Here is a 25333-nt window from a genome sequence, read left to right on the forward strand (position 1 = left end):
AAGATGTCTACAGACGCTCACCAAATGCGGCAAACCATGCGCCCTAGCCAAGGAAGTAAGTAAATAAGTAACACGATCGGCACTCTTTAAAATGTTTCCATCACGGCGACGGGATAGTAGTATACTAGAAACCAAGTGGAAGCCACTTGGCGAAAACAACCGGATATATCCTAGTATACTACTATCTCGTCGCCGTGGTGCAATATCAAAGAGTGCCGAAAGTCTTGTTCTCTACCCAGGCCAGAACAAACCACAAATGCAACATTATAAGGACATAGGACAAAGTAGGATGTGAAAATAGACATGAATAGAGTAACATCTAGGTTTGAGTAGATTATGGGATATGGAAGAGCTTTGGACGTTAATATTAGTATGAACATAGACGGACCCGAGCATAGAAGGAGCATACAAATGAGAATGCTCACAAAATTGAGCATGCTCTACTATATTGATTTAGTATACTCATAGTTACCTTCATTTAGGTGAGTATGCTCATTATCAGTAAGGGGAGGAAGGGTATGGACACCCTAGTAGCACAAATCTGGGTATGGAAAACAGCATGGAATACTCAATTTGACCCAATTTTACAGTTTCCGAATCAAAAATCAGTTCCATACCCCTCATCAAACCACACAACCTCAAATCTCACAATAAATTCACTCCAGTACCAATGAAATCACCCAAATGACCCTGTAATCAACTAAATTTCATCCCAAACATCATTTCATCATCGACTAATTCATCAATCCAACTTCACAAGCATTTTCATTTTTGTTCATGACGACCGCCATTAGTACGAATAATCAAATGAAGTAAAACAAAAAAAAACAAACAGCAATGACTCACCCATTCTTTAGTTGTTCTTAATTGCGACGAGCCTTTCCACCAAGAAATTAATGGAGCCGGTCGACTTCCAGTTACTTCGCACTTTAAATCGTACGAGTGATTTGCAGATAAATATTTTACATCTTGATCTAATCTTATTGTTAATGGACGCACTTGATGAGTGTAATTAAAAGTGGAACGAGAAGAACAAAAAAAAAGTTTTTTAAAAGACAAATTAGCATAAATTTTATCTCAAATTGGAGTTTCTGAAGATTTTTTTTTTTTTCATCTTGTATCTTGTGATTAATGATAAGGAATTTACTGAGATTTTAGGTATTTAATGGTAGATGGGTTGATGTTAATGAGATTCTTACTCTGTTAACGAGTAGTTTTAGTTTTGGGAAAGTTTTGGATCTAAAAGACTTTTTGAAAATGTACGGATTCCTAAATTGAATAACGACTTTAAATTTTTCAAAAATTTTGAAAAAATAACGGCTTCAGAAAATTTGAAAATCAACGGATTTTATATTTTTGAAAAATAACGGACTTTTAAATATTGAAAAATAACAAATTTTGGGTTCTTGAAAATTAAAGTAACGAATTTTAGAATTCAAAAAATTGAATTCAAAAATTTGAAAATAACGGAATTTAGTATTTTTAAAAAGATTAAAATTTAAAAATTTTAAAATTTTTGAAAAATAAAATTTTTAAATTTTGAAAAATAAACTTTTTTTAAAAATAACGGAAATTTTTTTAAAAATTTGAAAAATAACGGATTTTAGAAATTGAAAAATAACGGAAATAAATAATTTAAACTTTTGATAATGAATTTTGAAAATCGATTTTAAATTTTTTGAAAAATAACGGTTTAAAAAAATTTGAATTTTACAAAAAAAAAAATACAAATTTTATGGAAAATCAACTCAATCTAATCTAACTCCAGAACCCCTAATCCCCAACAATCATCATTAAATTAAAAATTCATTCATTTCATTTCAACTCACAGTTCAAATCGAGTGTGACTGTACTTGTTAAAGGATGAGTAACATCATTATTCGATGCTTGGCAGACGTAGCTATTATGTAAATCTTTACGCTCTAATTTGTATAATTGTAATGTATTTTTGACTTTTTTATCTACGATTTGAATTGACGTTGTATTTAGGAGGACATTGTCACGCCACCATGAAACTTGCGGTAAGGGACGACCTAGTAAAAAAGGAATAAATAAATTATGAATTCATTAAACAAAAAATCATCGTTGGCATGGAGATCAGATAATGAATAAATTTTTTTAGTCGTTAATCGTCAGACATAACTGCGAGTATAACTGAACCATCATTAATGTTGTTATCATCATCATCAAAAAAATCTTCATTAAAATTCATAATTAACCAGAAAGTTTTAGGAATTATTATCGCTATTTTCGTTGATATTAAAATAATTTCGCATTAAATTTCATTAGATACGGATTAATGTTCCTTTTGGTTTTTGTTAGATTAACGGTTATGAATGTTGGAAATGGAAATTTCATGCTGAATTATTTGAGGATTTTTATTGATCAGTGATAAAGTGCTGAATTCAGCTCAACTGAACAAAATTGTGCTGAATTCAGCTTAGTTAAAAAGTGCTGAATTTAGCTCAACTGAACAAAATTATGCTGTATTCTTCTAAACTAAGAAAACTAAAGTAAGCTCAACTGAATAGAGCTGAATTCAGCTCATCTGAATACTGCTGAATTCAGTTCAACTAAATAGTGCTGAATTCAGTTTTAACTGAGCTAAATACAACACTATTCATCTAAACTGAAATCTGCACTATTCAACTGAGCTGAATATAGCGCTACTCAGCTGAGCTGATTACAATGCTACTCAGCAGTGCTAAATACAGCGTTACTCAGCAGTGCTGAATCCAGCGTTACTCAGCAGTGCTGAATACAGCATTATTCAGCTAAGCTGAACTGAATTCACATTGCTATTAAGTTGAACCAAATTGCATTAAATTTATGCCACAAAAATATACTTTAAAGCTTCCATAAAACTCATATTAAACCATAAATCGTTTTCTTCTTAATAATGTCACATTATTCTGCTGATAAATCATGACTTGTTATGAATTTTGAAAATAATTTTTACATACATTTTCAGTTTATGTTTCATTCATTCTGCAACAATGAACAAGGAGATCCTTCAACATAAAATATATAAATTCTCGACAATTTCTCATGGAAACTTCCTTATTATTCAAGAAAGCATTGAAAAAAATCAAACAATCAATAAAAAAAAATGAAAATTTTCCCACGAAATGTATCAAAAAAGTCCTTGACTTCACTTCATCCCTAATAGATGAATAAATTACATTTGAGTATGGAAATTTCCTCTTATAAATTTGCAACATGAATTTACATAAATTTTTTTTAACCCGCCTAAAAAAAAATGCTGCCTGCCTTAAACTTTCTTTCCGATCCATATTATTCTATTCTGGTTTTAGTGCATTTTTGAAGAAAAGGGCGTTTAATAATACAGTTTGTTCTGCTCGCTGACTGACTGACTAGTTGGTGGGTAGGTTGGCTGGCTGGTTGGCTGGCTAGCTGGTTAATTAGCTGGCTGGCTGACTGGTTGGGGGGCTAGCTGAATGACTGGTTATTTGGTAGGTTGCTTTTCTGACTAGCTAGTTGGTTGGCTGACTGATTAACTTGCAGGCTGAGCAACTAGTTGGCTGGCTGATTGGCTAGGTAATAATCTGGCTGGATAAGGGACAAGATTTCGGCCACAAGACCTCGCAGAAAGTTATAGTTTGAAGCATTCGTTTTGTGCCATTGAGTTATTCTGGCATCGATTGGTTTGGAAGCCAAAATCCATCTTTATGTACGTTAGTTAATGATTTTTCAATTATTAACCAGAAAAGCACCTCTTTCAAAGCGTTGCTTTCCAAAAATTTAAATTTTTAGCAACCGTTAGAAAATTTGAAAATTTGGATTCTTAAAACCCGTTAGAAAATGCAAAATCAAAAAACCATTAGAAAATTCAAATTCTAGAAAACCGTTATGATAAAATCCTTTCAATTTATGGGGAAAATCCAATTAATTCGTGTTTATATCGCCAATTGCTGATGGCTGAGACAAAAATGCGCTCAAGACCCTCGATAAGGTCGAGTACTTTTGTTATTTTTTTCATCTCATCTGCTAACATAGAAGAAATTTTCATAAATTTTCTGACAAAAATGTATCGATTATATGTGTATACATTATATATGGATGTATGTATGTGTACACTCTTTTCTCCTTTTATTCTGTGCTGCCGATAGCTTTGATTATATTTTTTTCTTGCTTCTCCATTCTTCTCTGGTGTTTTGTGATGTGCTTTAAGCTCCTGTTTTGTTGCCTTTTCTCATATATTAAAGCAAAAGTTGAACGAATGTGATAAAAGGCAATGTTACACGTACTCGATGTATTCATTTGAGTTGTACGAGTAAAACGTACAGAATCGATTTAATCGAGTATCATTTGGTATCGACATAAAAAATGGAACAAGAATGAATGCTACGTCGATAGCTTGACATCAGTTGATCAAACTAATTTATGATTAATTCGATTATGTAGATGTTCTTTTGTTGGAAATTAAGAAGCTTTTATTGCATTTTGGAGTGGAAGTTTGTGCTTTGCCTGGTTGACTGGATCTGAATCATGTCTAGAACACATCAGAGACCCTAAAGTCACACCTCTAAAGTTGCTTAAGGCTATATTTAAATTACTGACTTCTCACAATCCTGAGGTAACACTGCAGCGTCCAAATAGAGAAACGACACTAAGAAGCTCGAGGAGCTAACCTAAATTGGGGAACTATCAAGTCGAGTTGTATTTTGTGTTTTCGCTATTCAGCACTATTTAGTTGAACTGAATTCAGCAGTATTCAGATGAGCTGAATTCAGCTCTATTCAGTTGAGCTGAATTCAGCTTAACAGCACTCAAAACTATTCAGCTTAGCTGAATTCAGCACTACTCATTTTAGCTGAATTCAGCTCTATTCAGCTTTGGGAATTCAGCACTATTCAGTTGAGCTGAATTTAGTTTAACAGCACTCAAAACTACTCATTTTAGCTGAATTCAGCTCTTTTAAGTTGTGCTTAATAAAGCTCAATTAAAAAATATTCAAAAAACTCTATTCGTGCATTGCCAAAATCTACAATTCCGTTCTATGCAAAATACAAATTCATCTTCCAAGCATAATTTAGAATTGAAGACTCATATGCCTTAGGCATATCCTATCAGCAGCTGTAGACAATAATTTAATAAGTAACAATCTTCAAAATAAATTATCATCAATAAGGCTTTATGAGGACTTTGCTACACGTGCCGTTGACTGACTTTATTTTTAATTCCCAACCAGTTAAATCCCATCCGTCTACATCAGCATAAACAGAGTCAACAACAACAACAAAGGCAAAAAATCCTTTCAATGAATTTTACATTTTTCATTTTATGACTTTAAGGAACGTCGAACAGCACAACAAAAAAAAGTTGTCTGCATTTGTATGGAAATTATTTCTGTAAAATCATGTAAGATTACTCATTTGATATGGCATAATCTTAATAATTCTGTGCTATTGTGATGATGCAAGCGTCTACGCATAATGTTAAAATATTCTGCTCTTTTTTTATGACTTTCCAAAAATACCAAGAAGAATCTCGTGTTGACGAAAAGTTTTTTGTTCCATCCTTTACTTCTTCTTGTGCTGTCTCCTTTCCCTTCAATCTCAAAATGACAAAATTAAATCAATTTGTCGACATTGAGAATTTTCTTTTTTTGTGCTTCTCTTTATTTTTTATGACAAAATCACATGAAATGACTTTTTTGCCTTCAGACAAATATATAGGCTTGTGCTGAAAGTTTTTTTCTCGAAGCTTTTATGGATGTATGTGCGCATTTTTTATTCGGATATGCGTTTTGTTTACTACAAATTGTTGTAAGAATACATTGAATTGTTGCTATGTCGATGATATGGATGATTAATGTTGGCCTTGATGTAGAGTATCTACATATGCTTTTAGGACAAATTAGTATTTTGCCAGAATTTGCGAGATTGCTGTTTCTGCATTTTAAACGCGCAGGCTGATCCTAAGAAGGCAAGAGACCTAAAGATAGGGTAGCCAGAGGATTTTCGCAAAATATCGGGACAGTTTTGGAAAAAAACGGGACACTTCTAAATTTGGTACTATTGGCGTACTTATTTTGAGTCTTAATATCTAAAATAGCTCTGATGAGCATTTTAAGGACATAAGAAAGTGCATGCTCCAGAAATATTTAGCCTAGAGGAACGGATCCTTCAAAAGAAAACCATTCAAAAGTTTTCATCCAATAGGAAAGTGGTTGATTGATGAAATTGACACAGCAATTGCTTTGGCTGCCCTAGAATGGTGCTCATGAAAATTTAATCATGAATATTCATTCCAAACCTGAATCCATACTAGAGGATATTTTATTTCTGTCGGTTAACTCATGTAGGATTTCTGAGTCGATTCACTTAGAATTTGCAAACAATGCTATTCGGGTTAGTTTTCAAGTAAGCTACATTTGGATCTAGAATTGAATTAAATTTGAATATGTTTTATTCAATTTGTTCCATATTCTAAGCAGCATTCACTTGAGTACCACTACGTTGCTGTGTTGACGGAAAGACGTGAAAGAGCGCTAACGGCACCAAGATGGCCATTTTTGATCAGTTTTGACAGCTATTCACGAATTAAAAATTGCATCGATCTTAAAATCATTTTGATATTTCAGAACAGTCTCTACAACACTTTTATACCTACTCTGAATCTTACTCTTGAATATATGTTGCTTACCAGTCATTTATTCAGAATTGATGAATACATGGCCCCTGAACCATTTTAGAAAACTCCTTTGCAATCAACATATTGATCAGCAGTGTCAAATCTAGAACAATCTAACTCGTTTTTCATAAAATCAAGCAATACGAAAAATTCTAGAAGAATTGACATCAAATTCAGCTTCAAAAGCAGCACGAGTTTGACGAAAAAAAAAACAGCAAACGTTTTATTTTTCACTATAAAAGCTATAAACTCAAACATTGTGTATTGTATTACCACTCGTTTTCATATTATTATATATAGATATATAGGCAAACTGTCTTGATACGATTTTTTTTATTGTTGTGAGCTTCTGCAAATTTATTATTTCAGCCAGAAAAATACATCTGCATGAGAACTTTTTCTTCTTTTTTTATTTTCTGTTAGCATTTTGCTTGTGTTGATGCGTGCCTTTATATCAGATGTGGGCAAACTGTGCTTCATGGGATTGATGTGTGAGCAATGATGCTAAAGTGCTGGGAATTAGGAATTGGCAGAAGTCATCTAAAGACAGATCCAGCTTCAGATGAGCTCTAAATGCGGCAATGGGACCTAATGCGTCTTTGCCAAGGAAGTAGTAGTAGGTCCTTGGGATAGGAGACATACTGTATGCAGTAGCGTCCATTGGTGACAAGCTTTAGTTCACATACTTCGAAAGCAGGATAGTAAGTCCTGGGGGAGAGACACAAGCTTGTCATACCTCCCTCGACTGGAATCCACATGGGAAACGGCGTCCTAGAGCTTCAAAAGCAACATGGAGGTAATGAACAGGCAGTAATGACAGTACGGTTATGAAGGATTGTCAGTTAGATGACAAAAATGAGAATTTGTACAAGCTGTTGTACAAAGTCAGATAAAAAGGCTTCTGTAGCGAACAAGGCTCCAACTCGGGTCATGGTTCCAGTAAGTTAGTAAATATTGGTGGTAAACCTCAACAAAAATGGCACACGGCATACGGTTTACGGTTCATGTCATTGTTTAAAAGTTTTGACACCAGACTAGTGCGCGGGGAGTTGGGTAGGCCGTCAATCTGACTCGGTGGCTGATCAAACGGCAAGTGTTTCACCTTCGCATGGTACTTCCTGTTTTCATTAAGAACACCGCTACCGACCAAAGCTGTGCCCGGATAAGTGCCTATTCACATCCTTGCCTGTAGTGTGGCAGCCCCACAAACAGGTTAGGTATAGCAAGCTTACAACTTGCTACATTCGAATCTTACCCACAGATTACCCACCACTGCACTTTATATAGTAGTTCTAAGTATGGATGTAAAGATATAGAAAAAAAGTAACAACATGAAAACCCTCAATTTCCTCTTAAAATTGATCGTAAAATCATTCGCTTGCTGAATACAAAATTCCACCTTAAGCACACACATAGATTTACTTCTTCGTATCTTAACAACAAGCCCAACAAGATATATTGCGAATGGAGAATTGTAGAAAAATAAAGAATCAACTCCTTTATGTACCAGGGGCGCGTTAAGATCTATGTAAATATATTGCAATCTTATACACTTTCGTAAATATCTTTTCAAATCATTATCATCATCCTCGAGTATTATGCCTTTTCGTATAATAACACGCATATTTTTTTTTTCAAGTGGCACTTTGTGAGTGGTTTGGGGATGTTAATGTTATTATGTCTATATGGGTGAGTTGTTTATCAACTTTAATGTGTTTATTTCATTTAATTTTGCTATTGCTTATTATTTGGGGATTTTTAGACAATTCAGTAAATGAGGCTTTACTAGATCTTAGCTTTATTTGTATCTAGTCCTCTCATCTCTAGTCTTCTGCTTGGTATCAGAATCATTGTTCTCAGAATTACGGTTAAAGGACATTTCTCCAAGGAAACTTCCTTTTCTCTCTATTCTCCTGCATAGAACCTGTTCCATTCTATTTACAGTAATGCTTCTTATAGCCCACAAATTGAGGCTTGATTTGCATACTGTCTTGCTCTAACCATGTTTCTTACTAGAGCTAATGTTACATCAAAAGGCTAACCATCTGATTCTATTGCTGAAATCAGCTTGTTCAAGTTGATCCAACCCAGAAAGCACATGCATAGGGCATAATAAAGTTAAAGAAATTTTATGGAGCCTTAAGCCTCATGCCAGACTTACGAAAATCAGGAGCTGGATTTCAAGCATTTTCTACATCGAATCCCTTCTGGATTAGTAGAGCTAATTTCGATATTCTCTAAGGGTGTAGACAGGTAGAGCTTGACTTCAACCATAGTCTTAAAATCAAAATTTCTTAAAATTGCTAGAAAAACCCTTGCTTTCAAAATTTTTGGCTGCTTCCCTGTTTCCCTTCATCCAGTTAGCCCAAACTCCCAAATTAAGGGTTTCAACGGGATATTCAATGATTCTCTCGAGTGGACAGCTTGGCATATTGTCATTAGTCAATCTAGGTGAGGTGTCACATTATGTTACTCGATTAGCTATGGTTGATAATGACATTATGTCAATCTAGTATTTAATTAGTTAATCGAGTGACAGAATGTATCAAGTCACTATACGATTGACTAATGACCAACTAATGACATTTTATCAAGCTGTCCGTAGGTCTAGTGATTAACTAGACATTGTGTCAAATTGTCCACTTTGATTTCATACCCAAAAGCATCAAATCCCTCCTATCAAGTCCCTAACTGATTCCCGTCCTAAAAATAACCACCAGTTCAGTCACCCTATCCCAAAAATCTCATTCCATTATCAGCCATATATTTGTTTCCATCTTCACATCGTAACCACACTAACTCAATAGATCAATACATTGATGAGTGGATATATACTAAAGGAATGTATAGTCAATGCTGCTACATATTTTCATCATAATAGATTTTCTACGTAGACCAATCAAAAGAGCTACAACCAATAAAGTGCAAACATGATATCATTGCGGTTAATGATTGACACGTTAAAATGCGATGAGCACTTGATATCTGCATTGATTCTTTACGTATATTTATCAACATCTATACACACATACTCAAATGTCTACGTGCACACGTTTTGCTTCGGTTCTTTTTTTTTTTGCTGAGATTTTCATCGCATACATGGTGAATGTGTATCAGCACTTGAAAGGTACTTCATTAGTTTAATATAATCAATCAATTTATAATATTCACTGATTGAACTTTGTAATTGAGTAAGTATTGAATGCATTTGGATAAGGATTGATTTTCAATCAATTTTGAATAGATTTTCATAGTTGGATAATTAATTGAAATATGGATTTAAAGTTTTTGCATGGTAAGCGGTTATGATTGTTTATGGTTGGGTTGAGTTGTATTGGATATGATGGAGAAACATAAAGGAACATTGAATTGCTATCAAAGGAATTTAAATTTGTATTTGTGGCAATTTTTGATCAACTTATTAAAAATAGTTCTTAGTAAAGCTATCATGTTAGCTTGAGTGACTCTAAAACTTGATTTAATCTATCCCGGATAGCACAAATAGGTTAGGGATCGTTCACTAATTTCGTAACGCTTTTTATAAAGTAGTTAAGTCGTGTTATCCTTAAAAGCCAAAGAGCATGATGTTAAGTACTTAATCTACTTAAATATAGTAGCTAAGCAAGCTCGTGAGCATGCTTTCAGCTTAATCCAGAGATCGAAGTCACTTAGGTCGGCGGCTAAAAATCGGCTTAACTAAGCCGTTTTTCTAGCCGGCTAAAAAAACGGCTTAGTTAAGTCGATTTTTTAGCCGGCTAAATATTTCGGCTTAGCTAAGCCGATTTTTTAGCCGTCAATCTTTTGTTCACATGCTACTGCTCTAATCTATCAAGAATAATAATCTGTTTTATTGTGAACTAAAGTTATAAAGTAATTGACATTAATGGTTATTTTTTTTTTAACACCAACCTATTCGGTTTTAATTTAATGCATGGTGAGACTTAATGATTAATTAATATGAGTTAGATGGGTTTAATGATGTAATCGGATAAAAAAAGTGGAAAAAAGATCCTACATGGTTTTTTTTTGATTAAAGTATAAGGAAAAAAATAGAACTAGAAAAAAAAAGTAAATAAAGTATTATTGTACAATGGGTTTAGGAAGTCTGTGCTTCATACGAAAGTCTAGTGAGTCGTAATTGTATTGACCTAAATTGGAAATCAGGTCATTAGTGTGTGATGTACATCTGCTGTAAAACCTATTCGTTAGCTTTAATGAGAATTCGTTAAATGTAGGGATTTTAGCTTGAGCATGGACAGTTTCGTTGGTGATAAAATCGTCCCATTTGATATTAAGAAGTTGTCTTAATATTTTGTTTTGAAACGTTTGAATTTTCATGAAGTTGGATTTAGCACAATTGATGAATATCGGACAGGCGTAAGCTAAAATTGGGCGAATTATTGTTTTATAGATTGTGAGTTTCGAATCAGTTGAGGCTCCTGAATTCTTTTTTAGTATTGAGTAGAGAGATGAATAAGCTACTCCTTTAGCCTTACTTAACACCGTGTTGATATGATATTTAAATAGGAGTTTTATATCTAAGTGGACTCCAAGATACCGGACATGATTTTTCCAGTTAAAGGAAATATTTCCACAAGTAATTTGGTCATTTTGGCATTTTTTGATCAACTTCGTAGATTTAGTGAATATAATGAATTCAGTTTTACTGTCATTTAAGGTGATTTTCCAGTCTTCAAAAAATGATCGGAAAGAATTTACAGCAGAGATCAATTTTTGCTTGATGAACTTAAATTTACGAGAATCAGCTTCAACGAAAAAGGCAGTATCGTCAGCAAACAAAGCAAGTTCACCAACATTTGGCAGTGGAATGTCATTGATATAGACGTTAAATAAATGGGGAGCCATGACCGAGCCCTGCGGAACTCCAGCAAGGATCTTGAATATGAAGGATTGGGACTCGTTCAGGGCTACAAAAGCTGTTCTGTCTTTGAGAAACGACGTTATTAATTTGATAAGATAGACCGGGTAATTAAACTTACTCATTTTATGGATGAGCGCTTCATGCCAGACGGCATCGTACGCTTTCTTCAGATCGAGAAGGACAAGACCGAGACTCTTATTGTGGTTAAAAGCTAAAGCTGCTTTTTCAGTTATTCTCATAACTTGCTGGATCGTTGAGTGGTTAGATTTGAAGCCAAATTGCTGCTTTATCATTATGTTATTATTTTCTTCATGTATGGTTAAACGAATTAGAACTAGTCTTTCAAAGACTTTACCAATCACAGATAATAAAGAGATAGGTCTATATTCAGAAGGATTTATAGACGCAGGATAAGATTTGGGGATAGGAACTATCTTGGCTATTTTCCATGATGACGGAAAATAGGAGTGCTCTAAGCAAGCATTGAATATGGCTGTGAGAACGTTGATGAAAGTAGGAGAAGAGCTGAGAGACTTGAGGACACTATTCGGAATCATATCAGGTCCTGCAGATTTTTTTGGATTTAAGTTATTCATGATCGAAGTGACTTCCTCTTTCGAGATCTTATCAATTTCATCACATGTCTGAGAATTTATTTGCTCTACGCTGTCAGAGACTAAAGTCTCAAAGCGGGAAACTGAATTGAATGAGGTGGTGTGGACCGAATTAAATGTCTCAGCAAGTACATCGGCTTTATCTTTATCGGAATAGGCCGTAGTGTTTCCAGCAGAAATGGGGGGATAGTGACGTTTTTTGTTCTTCAGTGATTTCGTATGTCTAAAAAGAGAATAGTCAATTGATGACAAATTTCCTAATTTAGTTTTTAGATTAATTTGCTTCTCAAGTTGGACAGAACGCCTGATCATGCGATTCAGTTGGTTGAATGAGGATTTATAAGCTGGATTAGATGTTCTTTGGAAAAGGTTTCTAAAGTAGTTTCTATACTTAATTAGATTTTGAATATTACTGGAAAAGGGGTACCTTAAATGACAGTCTTTACTCTTACGAGGAATGAATTTTTGCATTCCTGAGAAAATTACTGAATTTAATGAATCGATAGTGTTGTCAATGTCGCGTTGAGAGTTCAGGATGATGTTTTTACTACGGATTTCGTAGTCAACATACGATCTTAATCTTTTCCAATTTGCTTTCGCAAAGTTAAAGCCATTAATATTGTTGGGGATGCGTAGGTTGGAAAGAAGCGAAAAGCAGATCGGTAAATGGTCCGAAGAGAGTTCATTAATTGTGCTAAGATTAGACCAGCTAAGCTGGGATTTATTTAGAGCAAAGTCAATTGTGGACACATCTCCGTGGTACGCGATATGAGTAGGTAAGTTTGGAGCCAGTACTTCAAACCCATATGACTTTGTGAGATTAAAGAGATCGACTCCTTTATGTGAATTGGATGTATTATTCCACGCAATGTGTCTACAATTGAAGTCGCCAGCTATAAGGTGTTGTCCGGAAATGTTGAGTACTTTCGAGAAGAACGACTCAGACTGTTTTCTAGACGCTGCTGGCGAGATATAAATGGAAGTGAGTTTAACATAACTATTATTTAGCCGCACATTTATAGTGACAGCTTCGGCAAAATTCATTTGAATTTTAATTAAGGAATTGTGCTCAATGTTGGATTTGATAAGGATTAATGAGCCACCTTTGTTCCGGTCGGCTCTATAAACATTAAAATTGGGTAAATAGAATGAATCTTTCTCATTGAGCCAAGATTCGGATATAAGAGCAATATCTATGTTGTGTGAATGTATAAAATTGGAAAGTTCAGGAATTTTATTCCTCAATGAATGGGCATTCCATATCATGAGATTATAATCCATTATTAGTGAATTGGGTGTCAGCTGGAGACTGACGATTGACAAGGATTCCACTAATTATATTGAGTTGTTCAATCAAGTTTTTGAACATCATGAGTGTATTTTGAATTTGTGGATTACCTAAAAATTGGTTTACAAAATCGTACGACTCACTAGGATATGAAGCACTTACTTGTGGTTGTGATAACAGGGTTTGTGAGTAGGTTGGTGTTTCACAGGTCGGAGGTGATTTTGATTGCGGAGTTGAGTGTTTTGTTGTGTTGATGAGTGCTGGAAATTCCTCTGTTCGTAGTCGGTGTTGAATCAGATTCTTGTGATGGACCTTGGTTTCCTTATTTTTAGTAGACCACTTTTCATATGATTTGAAGGCTTCACACTGTCGGTGATTTGCAGCGTGGTCACCACGACAATTAACACACTTGGGGCTGCCTTCTCTTGTCTTTCTTGGACAGTCACCGATTGGATGATCTTCCGTACATTTAATACAGCGATATTGAAAGCCACAACCAGCAGCGGAGTGGCCCCAACGCTGACATCGGTGGCACTGTAATGGTGCTTTGTTTTTGTTTTTCATGGGCTCCCATTTTACTGCAATGTCTTCAATCAGACGAGACGAGTGATTAAGAATGTTGCAGTTAATTTTTGCCTGTTTGAAGCTTACTAAATAAAGCGTGTGGTACACACTTTTAAAGAGCACTTTCGTGCTTGTGGCTGGAACATTGTGAGCATTTAGGATTACCAGCAGTTCTGCCGGATTGATATCGTAGAATCCTTTAAGAACTAACGTGGTGGGCTTTTCGGACGGCTCTAGATAAGTGTGATGATTGATCAGTCTGTTTTTGAGAGCCTCAATGATGATTTTTTTATCTTCCAGTGTTGAGCACTGGATGTGCGTTGAATTGTTATTTATAACCTTAAAAAAAGGTTTTAGCGATAATTTCAACTTACTGACCACATCTCTGATTATTACAAGGCTGGCCTTGGTGACGATTGGCTTAATAGCCTTATTGATGATATTGATGGACTCTGCTGGATGTAGCGGGGCCTTTTGAGATAATTCTAGGTCTTTTAGAGTTTTGGCTTTTTTCATTGGATCTTCTCTTGTTGGGCTTACTGGCAGACTGTTATCGCCGCGTTGGCGCTTCTTCTTCTTGGTCGACATTCCACGACACTCACGAGTGATTACAATGTATACTAATAGTTAACTTAATCGATTTAAAGTCGGAGCAAAAAAATTTGCGTCTGAACGCTTCAACGGTTGAAGCGGGAATTGAGTAAGTATTGAATGCATTTGATAAGGATTGATTAATTTAATTTCAAATTAATTGGAAATTTATAATTAATATACTAATATGATTTTCATAGTTGGATAATTAATTGAAATATGGGTTTAAAGTTTCGCATGGAAAGCGGTTATGATTGTTTATGGTTGGGTTGAGTTGTATTGGATACGATGGAAAAAGATAAAGGAACAAAGATTTGCTATCAAAGGCATTGGAATTTGAATTTTTGGCAATTTTTGATCAAGTAATTAAAAATAGTTCTTAGTGAAGCTATCATGTTTGCTTGATTGACTCTAATACTTGATTTAATCTATCCCGGGTAGCACAGCTGGATTAGGGATCGTTTACTTATTTTGTAAAGCTCTCAGGGGGTTGTTAAAATTTTGTTACGGAGGGCATCGGCTTAGCTAAGCCGGGGATAAGAAAGTTAATTTTTCGTGTTATCCTTAACATGCTGTTAAAAGCCTGCTCTACTTAAATATAGTAGTTAAACATGCTCGCGAGCGTGATCTCAGCTTAATCTATTCATGAGAGCATGCTCCTTGCCTGTTAGGGTATGAAATAAGTGAATAGACCCTTAATCGGTCAAAAACCTAGCCACAGATCAGCTTGACTCAAATTTAAGGCTAAAGTTCGGTTTTTATGCCAGAATCATGCCGACCTTGGAATACCTTGTATCGGACTTGATTCGATTTACCGACTTGTGCTATTGGAGGACGAGACTAAACATAATTTGGGTATTCGATCCGGGGTTCAAAAATTCCTGAATTCTGGGTTTCCATGCAATTCAATCCTGGGATTGAAACCTTAAGTGTCATGAATATTGAAGAAAATAGTTTGTGTCTTAATATAGGCATTGAATATAAGCTCTTATGATCCTCTCATTTGGTAATGTTGGGTTAGAGTATGTTTAGTCTATCCCGAGCGACACAATTTAAGAAGGTTCTATTACAGAGCTTCTAAGGCACAGCTAAAACACTTTTATTACCACCAAATAAATGTCATATGAACACCAAACGGAGACGGCTTCATTTGGCGTTCAAAAGAAGTTTAGCGGAGCCTTAAAAGACTTGTGGCAGAGCCTTAGTCATTTGTTTAGCTAGGATGAATATCACAAAATCGTAGATTCATTGGTCAAATACTGAATATGTCCAGATATTAGAGTAATTTCACGACATACCATTGATAGGCTAGTAGTAGAAAACCATTGACAAGGCGATGTACTGATACCAAATACAAAAACATTAAGCTATTCAGGCTATAATTCAATCCCATTCCCAGAAACATTTACAAGTGGATTAAAATTCAACAGACAATTATTGAAAAAAAAATTATTCATTAAATTAATAATTCATCATAGCAGCTTCCATTTTCCAACCTAAATGATCAGTATTGATTAATCATTCCATTATACTCTCTGTGAACGTGATGATTTCCACTTACATTGATGAAAAGCGATATCGTTATGACTCGCAGTAATTTATATATATTTTTTTTATATCAATTCATACTCAAAATAATAATGAGGTATTGATGATGACTTACCTCCACTTGCAACACATGTAATATTAATGGAAGCTCCTTCATTATATGGACCAAGTATATAGTGAGGTAGTTGAGTGCCTTTTGCATCAAATATCGTAATGCTATCAGGTGGCACTGTGAATAATAATAAAAGAAATTGAGGATATGAGCGAGATGCTCGCATTAATGTTAATGAGGTGTAGAATTATACATATATTATTTATGGTAGTCATGGAACATAACATTTACCTATAACACTCAACTGAATTTTTATATTTCGCGTTGGACTTTTAATAAAATCAACACGACAACGATACAAGCCATTATCCTGTCCTTTAACATTCGTTATAATAAATGATGATAATGATGTTGTATTAAAATGAGATCGTCCATTGAGGCTACCCGTACCCTCATGATGTAAGCCTTTATCCAACATCTCCGTATGTCGTACATCGAAACTATATATAGGCGTACTTTGACCTTCTTTATACCATATAACAAGTGATACTCTATCAGCATCAATTTGTGATGTTAGATTGCATGGTAAACGTGCTGTGGTGCCTTGTACTGCTTCCACATGAAACAGTGGTGCTGCATTTGTGTAAGTGAATGTTTTTTTTCGGGTGAACGTTGTTATGAAATAAATGAAAGCAATTAAATTTAATTAGAATAGAAAAAAAATATATAAATTTCTGCTCATGTCTCGTATGACTCTTGCTGCTGCATGAAATGACAGGAAGAATAGAGACGAGAAGGAGCACAAAAAAGAGAAATTTTTCCACATAAAAGCTTTTCCTGCTTCCTTTTAAAACAGATTTTTTTTGTAACGTGATTAAGCTGAAGGAATTTATGAAGTTTAGATGAATTTAGGATTTTAGGAATTTTATACTGAGTTGTGGACGATTTTCATTGTTTATGAGTATCATAGACTGAAATTACTGATAAATACAGAATTATACTTGGAAGTTGGGATTAACCACCTTCAGGCATCATCTAATGCTACTAATTTTACTTTATTAGTAGTACAGATCAATTGTGATCCATGATCTTTGAAGGATGTGGCCTCAAGCTGGCTTTGTCAAAGTACATTGAACCACCACTTGAACAAAACCAAGTAAGGAGAAGGCCTTTCTCTGAAGATAGGTAAGATGATCTGATCTTTTTATGAATTGTTCGATTGTCCACCTCATGCTTAACTACAAACATTCTTGAAGGAGAGACAAAGAACATGGTCAATACATACCAAGGAACAAAAAGTATGCTTAAATTTTTATTAATTTTCGTTTGATTTTCGTTTTACCATTTGATGGTAACAAAAGAGATTTAGCAGAACCTTAAAAGCTCCCTGACGTAGCCTTCTTCATTTGTTACGCTCTGTTTAGTATATATCTCCATAAAATCATTAATAGAATCTCAATTACACAATCTCAAATGACAATTCAACGATATCATACCAAAAACACCAAGAAATAGATCCTGATCAACAGCATTAATCTAAAGAGTCATCCAAAAATAATTTAAAAGCAAGCAGTTTAACATCAAATTCCTAAAAGCTCTCTTCATTCCACTCAAAATAATTACACATTCAGTCTGTTTAACTTAAAATGTCTCTAAACTCGAACTCTTATTCAGCTACGGAAGTGAAATGGAAATAGTTGAAAAGAAGAAATGTGAAGAATGAATAACCTAAGTGGTATTGAAATGGATTGAATGTGTGTTTTTGAGAGGATGAATATAAAATATTAAAGTATTTTTTTGAGGTTGACGATTTTTGTGTAAAGCCTGAGCATGTAAAGACTATAGACTTTATATGTATACAGTTTAACACACAAAAAAAGTAGGAACGAAGGTAAATAAAGGAACAGAAAATGTAAACACCAAAGTATATCATCTATAGCTATAATGTATGGAATAAGAAGACACCTATAGGAGGTATATAAAGCTGATGATGATGATGATGATATTGCTCATGAAGGTGGAAAAATAGACAAGAGAAATGGCGGGTCTGAATGGTGGAAATAAGGCAGCAGTACATATTAGTTGTATAATTTTGTAAATTTGTCTTCATTTTTCATTCAGGAAGAAGGTAGTTTAGTATGCATTAAATGAATTGTTATAAGAAGAAGATTTTCTTATTTTTTTGGGTCGTCTGTCTTTATGGGAAAATTTTCCTCAACATAAATTTTTATTCTCTACCCCCTTAACGTCCTAAAATTTATTATTCAACAAATTATTGTTCATTTGTTTCTGTCTCTTAAGGTAGATTTTTAAACTTTTCGTTCTTTTTTGACATGGAGATTTGTCAATTTATAGACATGCATGAGAAAATGTTTCTTACAGTTTGGTTTTGGACAAGTAGCCTGCATTACATGTGTTTTAGATGCGCAGGCCGTCATAACCTGGATTTTAGATACGCAGCCTTGCGTTTTCTGCATTTTAAATGCTCAAACTTGAAATTTCTGAGTTTTAGATAGACAGGTTAGCCTTTTCTGCATTTTAGGTAGACAAGTCTGCAGTTTGTGCGTGTTAAATGCAGTTATGCAATTTTTGGCTTTATTTTAAAGGTTATCCATAGCGATAGGCTTGCGTTTTCTCTGCAGATCTAAATTTTTTGGCAGAAACCTACTTAAAACATCATTGCTGCTATCTACAAATCAAGTTCAAGCAGAATTTATGATTTAGAGTTTTCCCTAGTGGTCAAATGGTACGTTATAACTAGTTTATGGCATGTTAATGTATAGTTCTAGCGAATTTTTGTCCACTAGAGCTCATCAGCGACTCATCTATCTATCTAACGTCTATCTTACTTCGTCTGTTATACACATTGATTGTGGCTCATAACAATCGAATGTATAACACCTGCAGCTTGTTCTATTGATCGTTATCGTTAACCAATTGTCAACAAAGAGCGCTTTCTTAACCTTAAAACGCATTCTGCAAGCTTTTAAGAAAGCACAACTTAAATATAGTCGATGTTGTGACAGTGTAAAGTTGAATTTGATTAAAAGTTCACATCAAGCAGGTGAGACTATGTCCCAAGTCACAGTTTAAGTCTATATTTCACTGTGTATTATGTGGGATTATAACAGATTGCTTATGACTCTCTGACAGCATCTTATGCATATGACTTTCGGAATAGTTTGATTTGTCAACAGTATAGCAAGTTTTTTTTTATTTTTCGTGATTTTGACATTCTTAATTCAGATTTAACTTTAATCTGCACATTTGCGAGTTAGAACAGGAGCCCTAACAGACAAAGAGTATGCTCTCAAGAGCTAACTCATCTTGCATACACTAGATGAGCATGATCGTGAGCATCTACGCAAACTCTACATTAAGAAACGCTCTTTGTCTAGAGAAGCATATCCAAAAATCCTTATAGAACCAAAACTAGATTTCAAAGTTGTTTCTATATTTTGTATGGAAAAATCAAATCGCGTTTTTTACGGAAAAGTCGACTCAAATCGACTCGACTCCACACAAAATTCGAGTCAACTTCAACCCCTCCCAAAAACTCCACTAAACCTAACGAGCACACCTCAGTTAGTATTCTAATATTCTCTTTCATCTCATTAAAGATGAACCAGATATTTTAGTGGCAAAATCTTTTTTATTTAGTTCCTTAATCTTCTTGCTTCTCTCACCCCAAACACCAAAAAAACATATTTTGAAACAAAAAGAGGAAGTTTCTCATTTCATTTTCAGTTTTTTCTTCTTAATCTTATCAACTATAACAATACTTGCTTACACACATATGTGTGTAGTATAAATGTGTAACATTATACGTGCAATATTTCTTATTTTATGAAAATCGTACGATATTTTTTGCTCAGTTTCTGTTCTTTTCTCTGTAAATACTAACGAACGGATGTTTGTGGATTTCTTGGGGCGAAAATTTTATTTCGTTCTTCTTGTTTGATGTGAAAAAAAATTCTTGGTAGACTGTCTACGTGCAACTCAATATCGCGTAATGAACGAGACGTTGCTTATTCATACAATTTTTTGTTTTGTGGGTGTTCTGTTCTGTTCTTATTTTTTGGCCAGAAGAAAACAAAAAAATTTCGTTGAGTTGGTTAGTCTAGATTATTTGTTAAGTTTTCTTGATTTCTCCTTGATAACTAACTGCTCGATTGCTTTAATGATCAATATATTGAATTTGTATCGATTTGAAGATATTTATTTGGAAAAGGTAGATGATTGTTGATTTTGAGATTTGCTTGAACTTTTTAAGGATTACTAAGAAGCTTGCTTTGCTTTTTACTTCCTTGGCGAAGGCGCACGGGGGCCCATTGCCGCATTTAGAAATCGTCGAAAGCTGGATCTGTTTTTAGATAAGTTTAGAAACCTTTTGAAAGTTTCATGGGAATTTAATGATGAATCTAGACATCTTGTGAAGACTTTGATGGCCAATCATGGTTTAATTAGCTTTAAAGTAGTTCAAATTGATCCAGAGTACCACTCAAGCTGGAGTCCGGATCATCTGGCAGAAACTATGGATTCCATGGATTTTGTGGAATTTGTGGAATCCATGGAAAAATTTATGGAAATCATGGAATTTATGGATTTTTTGATGGAATCAATGGAATCCATGGAAATTATGGATTAATTTGTGGAATCCATGGATTCCATAGAATCTATGGATAAATTTATAGAATTTGTTGATCCAATGGAATTTGTGGAATCCATTGAATCTATAGAATCCATGGATTGTGGAATACATTGAAAAAATCATTGAAAAAACTCTAAAATAGAATCTTTAAATCATATTCACCCTTTTCTAATGATTTTTACTTATGGGCTTAGTCGTTCGAAAATTCAGTGTCAGAAATGTGATGTAATTGGCTTTTTTTCTCTTTTCCTGGATATTTAGGGTAATATATAAATAGTCTATCTTGTATAGTTCTAAAAAACGAACATTTTGATGTATAATATGTTAAATAAAACACTTTAATTAAGCCGAAATTTGAAAAACAAACTCGATTTCTGACACTGAAAATTTGTTACTTAATCTGAGTTTTTGGACAAAAATGCTTTTAATTTTATGAATAATGAGTTCTAAGGTACAAAAATTAGTCGTACTTGTTCATTTTTCAATGCTCTACAATGCAAAATATCAAAAGTTATCAAAAACTGGTTTAAAGTAGTTAAATTAATGATTTTTTTTGTAAAAACGTTAAGAAAATTTTGAATTTTTTCATACAAATTTTTTTGTGTTTACAACAACAAAAATATTCACAAAAATTCGAAAAAAATTAAAATTAATAGCTTAATTTGTTAATAATTGAACTGGAATAGAACTAGAGGCTATATTTATGTTGCCTTTTTGTGTTGTGGTACTCAGATTATTTAACAGAAGTCGTTTTGAGTGATTTTAGTAAATGGAACTTTTTTTACCTCGTTTTTCTTAACTTGCTTTCTTGTCTGTTTGTCTGTCTGTTTGTTTGTTTGTCTTGTTCAAATCTTGCGATCGATTTTTCGACCACTTCTACTGCTCTAATCGAGCTGAAATTTTTCATGCATGTGTATTCTCGATGACAATGCAATATTCAAGCATTTTTGAATCTTAAAACTGCTTAGTTATGCTACAATTAATTAATTTTTAAAATACGCTTACGTATTACGTACATTTTACGTACGTAATTTTTACGTAGTCCTTGAAAATTTTATTTTTCAAAAATTCCATGCCGGTCATGAGTTCAAGTCTCAAACTTTTCAACTTTTTTGTCGTACTTTTTCAATTCTTTTTTGTACTTTTTTGATAATTCATGCTATTTTATGGTAAAATTACCATTTTCACACTTTTCTAAGCTATTTCCAATGTTTCCTTGGAGTTTAATATTTTTCATCACGCATTTTCACAAAAAATTTATTTTTTTAAAAATTGTTAAAAAACTTTTCCTTAATTATTAGAAATCAAATTTATATTAAAGATGATATATAAATTTCTTGATAATAATTAAAATAATATCAAACAAATACTTTTTTATTAATATCATGAATTGCCACTCTTCAAACATATATAATATGTCGTGGTGGCGTAATGGTTAGAGTGAAGGTTCAGTAAGCAAGAAGTCATGAGTTCAAGCCTAGGCATGAGCGCAGACTTTTTTTTGCATTTTCTTTCTATGGCGAACAAATATTTTAATCGAATTTTCGACTACTTCTACCGCTTCATTCGAGCTGATAATTTTTAAACGTGTATATTCTTGATAATAAAGCAATATTTCTGCATTTTTGGATCATAAAAATGTTTAACTATGGTTTAATTAATTAATTAAAATTTCAATTACGGAAAAATCCAATATCAATGATGCAGATTTTTCTCTTTTATAAAGTTGAATATTTAGGACAGTTAATATGCATATATACATTTCATTATGGTATAATCAATAATATTGATTATTAATTCAATTCAATATTAGAGTAACTGAAGCAAATTTGGCTGCATAAAAAATTTCGTTGGTCATTTTCTCACGCAAATAAATTTGAATTACCAAAAAGTCCGTTGATCAAAAAAAATTTAGGGAGTCCTCTTTTTGAATAATCGCTTAAGGTTAGGTAAATCTCTTTAATAACATAATTAAAGAATTCCTCGCACAAAATTAAATAATATTGAACTAAATTGCTTACATACTGCATTACAAATTGATTTTATGGAGATATCTCTGAAATAAAAAGTTCCAATGTAAACTTAATTCTGTATAAATTGAAGTTTTACAAAAAGTAGTCCCCCTGCTATTGTAAACAAACACAAAAAAAATCCAAATAGAACATTTAACTTAATTAAAATTGAACTTTAGTGAATTAAAGTGTGATATTAAGTAAAAGTGAGTCAAAAGTGACATTATCAAAAGTAGAATTTTACTAAAAGGTGACAACATTGGGATAAATATTGAATTAGGTGGAATTTAATTTTGAGAAAAAAAATAGTGTTGAAAAATTATCAAAATAATGAAATAAAATTAAAAATTCAGTTAAAGGATAAAATAACAAAGTATTTAAATAATAATTAAATTTGAGTGAAAAGTGAATAAAGGTGAGAATTTAATTTGAACAGTTCTAAGGTAAGTTCTGTTGTATTTTAAATAATTTGAATTTTTTTATAATGTCTGAAACTGCTACTCAGCGTAAACGTCGTTTAGAGAAAGCTAAGGCTAAACGTGATCTTATGCTTGTTCTGGAATCTGAAGAAGCTAAGCAATTACGGTATGCTAAACGTAAAAAGCTTTCAAAGAACGAATGTGAAATTAAGAAAAATATTCGTCGCACTCGTGATAGACAAAGGCATATTCAAGCACGACAATTTGAATCGCAAGTTGATCGAGCGGCTCGTCTAGCTGCGCAAAAAGTACGTCAAAGTCAGTTAAGAACGATTGAATCGCAAGATCTTCGAGCGGCTCGTCTTAATAAGCAAAAAGAACGTCAAAGTCAGTTAAGAACGATTGAATCGCAAGATCTTCGAGCAGGCTCGTCTTGCTAAGCAAAAAGAACGTCAAGATCAGTTAAGAACGATTGAATCGCAAGATCTTCGAGCGGCTCGTCTTGAAGCTGATAATAATCGGCATATTCAAACAAGACGATTTGAATCGCAAGATGATCGAGCAGCTCGTCTTATACTTGACAATGAAAGACACATTCATGCAAGACGATTTGAATCGCAAGTTGATCGAGCGGCTCGTCTTGCTGGTCAAAAAGAACGTCAAACTCAGTTAAGAACGATTGAATCTTACGAAGATCGTGAAGCTCGTCTCGAAGCTGATAGTCAAAGACATACTATTGCTAGACTTAATGAAACTGAACAAGAACATAGCACTCGATTATATCGAGCTCGTCAAACTTACGCTCAACGTTCAGGAGATGAAGAGGAATTTGATCGCGTTATAAACACATTCTGCGATAGAATTTGCGATGTCTGCTTGAAGCGGTGTTATCCAAATCAAGTAGTAGCTTATCGGTTGAATACTCCTAAGTCATATTTACCTCAAGAACTCTTAGATAAATGTAACTTAGAGGTATGTCATAGATGTAATACATCTTAAGAATGGCCGTAAAACTAATGCTCCTCCTAAAGCCTACTGGAATAACCTGTATCCAGGAGATATTCCAGACGAAATAGAAGCTTTAACAGAGGTTGAAAAGAAGACTACTACTTCGTGTTGTTCCATTCGTCAAAGTTATTAAACTTGACGGACGCTTTGGTCAATAGTCTTTCAAAGGCCAAGCTACATTGTTTGCTCTTGACATTTTCCAGGTTAGTGAAAACTACCTGATATGTTACCAAAGAGCTAGTGATGATCTAAGTGTTGTAGTAATAACTGAGACTCTTGAGAACTTAAATGTTTCGAGAGATTACACAATAAACCGTGATCGCGTTTTCACTTTTTGCGGTGGCTCATTACCAACAATCCTCTTTACAAAGACGTTACGATCAATGATTCTGTAAGACTTGATCAGAACGACATTATTACAGTTATTCCAGCAATGGAACCACAAGAAGAAAGTAATGAAATGAATAACATTTCACGAAGCAACTACAAGCCTCTTAACAAATCCAATAAATCCAGAATTGTACGCGCTTCTTGGAACCAGGGAAATTCTATAGTATTTTCTGAATACGCAGGTAGCCAATGTTTTGCAATGGCACTTGCAAATATTGTTAGAGCAGCAATTGTTCATCGAGTGAATGGAAAAAAAGACATATTGGATGAAAATATGATTGCAGGAATATGTTATGAAGAAATTCGTTTTAAAACGAATCAAAGGGTTTCCTGGAGCATTTGTAATACCTAATTCAGGATATCTTGAAATAAAAAATCTTGATGTCATTAAAACTGATTTCCTCATGTTTGATGAAGCTTTCCATTGACTATGATGATAATACGTTATGTTATGGAAATTTAGACGACAAAATGAATGACGGTATAGAAATAAAGAAATTACTTGATGCAATTAATGAACTGTTTTTTTGACTCACAAGCGGGAATCATAGTTGCTCAAGATATGTCACTTGCTCTAATGAAGTATGATGAGAAGTATTACTTTACTGATTCTCATTCTTGCAATCCTAGAGGCATACAATTAAATGATGATAGGTT

At 33.8% G+C, this 25333-nt stretch overlaps 1 protein-coding gene across 1 annotated transcript in view; it reads right to left on the reverse strand.

Annotated features, from left to right (window-relative positions):
- LOC139092944 (synaptogenesis protein syg-2-like) overlaps positions 1–22084 on the reverse strand; it is a 34145-nt gene extending 12061 nt beyond the window's left edge. The window contains exons 1-5 of the mRNA XM_070643515.1: positions 22027–22084; positions 16488–16829; positions 16260–16373; positions 1830–2033; positions 847–998 (exon numbers count right to left, since the gene is read on the reverse strand). Coding sequence (XP_070499616.1) covers positions 847–998; positions 1830–2033; positions 16260–16373; positions 16488–16829; positions 22027–22084 — 870 coding nt within the window. The remainder of the gene's footprint in view (positions 1–846; positions 999–1829; positions 2034–16259; positions 16374–16487; positions 16830–22026) is intronic.
- Between the last annotated feature and the right edge of the window lie 3249 nt (positions 22085–25333).

The sequence above is a fragment of the Chironomus tepperi genome, unplaced genomic scaffold (genome assembly GCF_022539635.2).
Source record: "Chironomus tepperi strain 1889 unplaced genomic scaffold, CSIRO-AGI_Ctep_v1 contig_317, whole genome shotgun sequence".
Taxonomy (NCBI): domain Eukaryota; kingdom Metazoa; phylum Arthropoda; class Insecta; order Diptera; family Chironomidae; genus Chironomus; species Chironomus tepperi.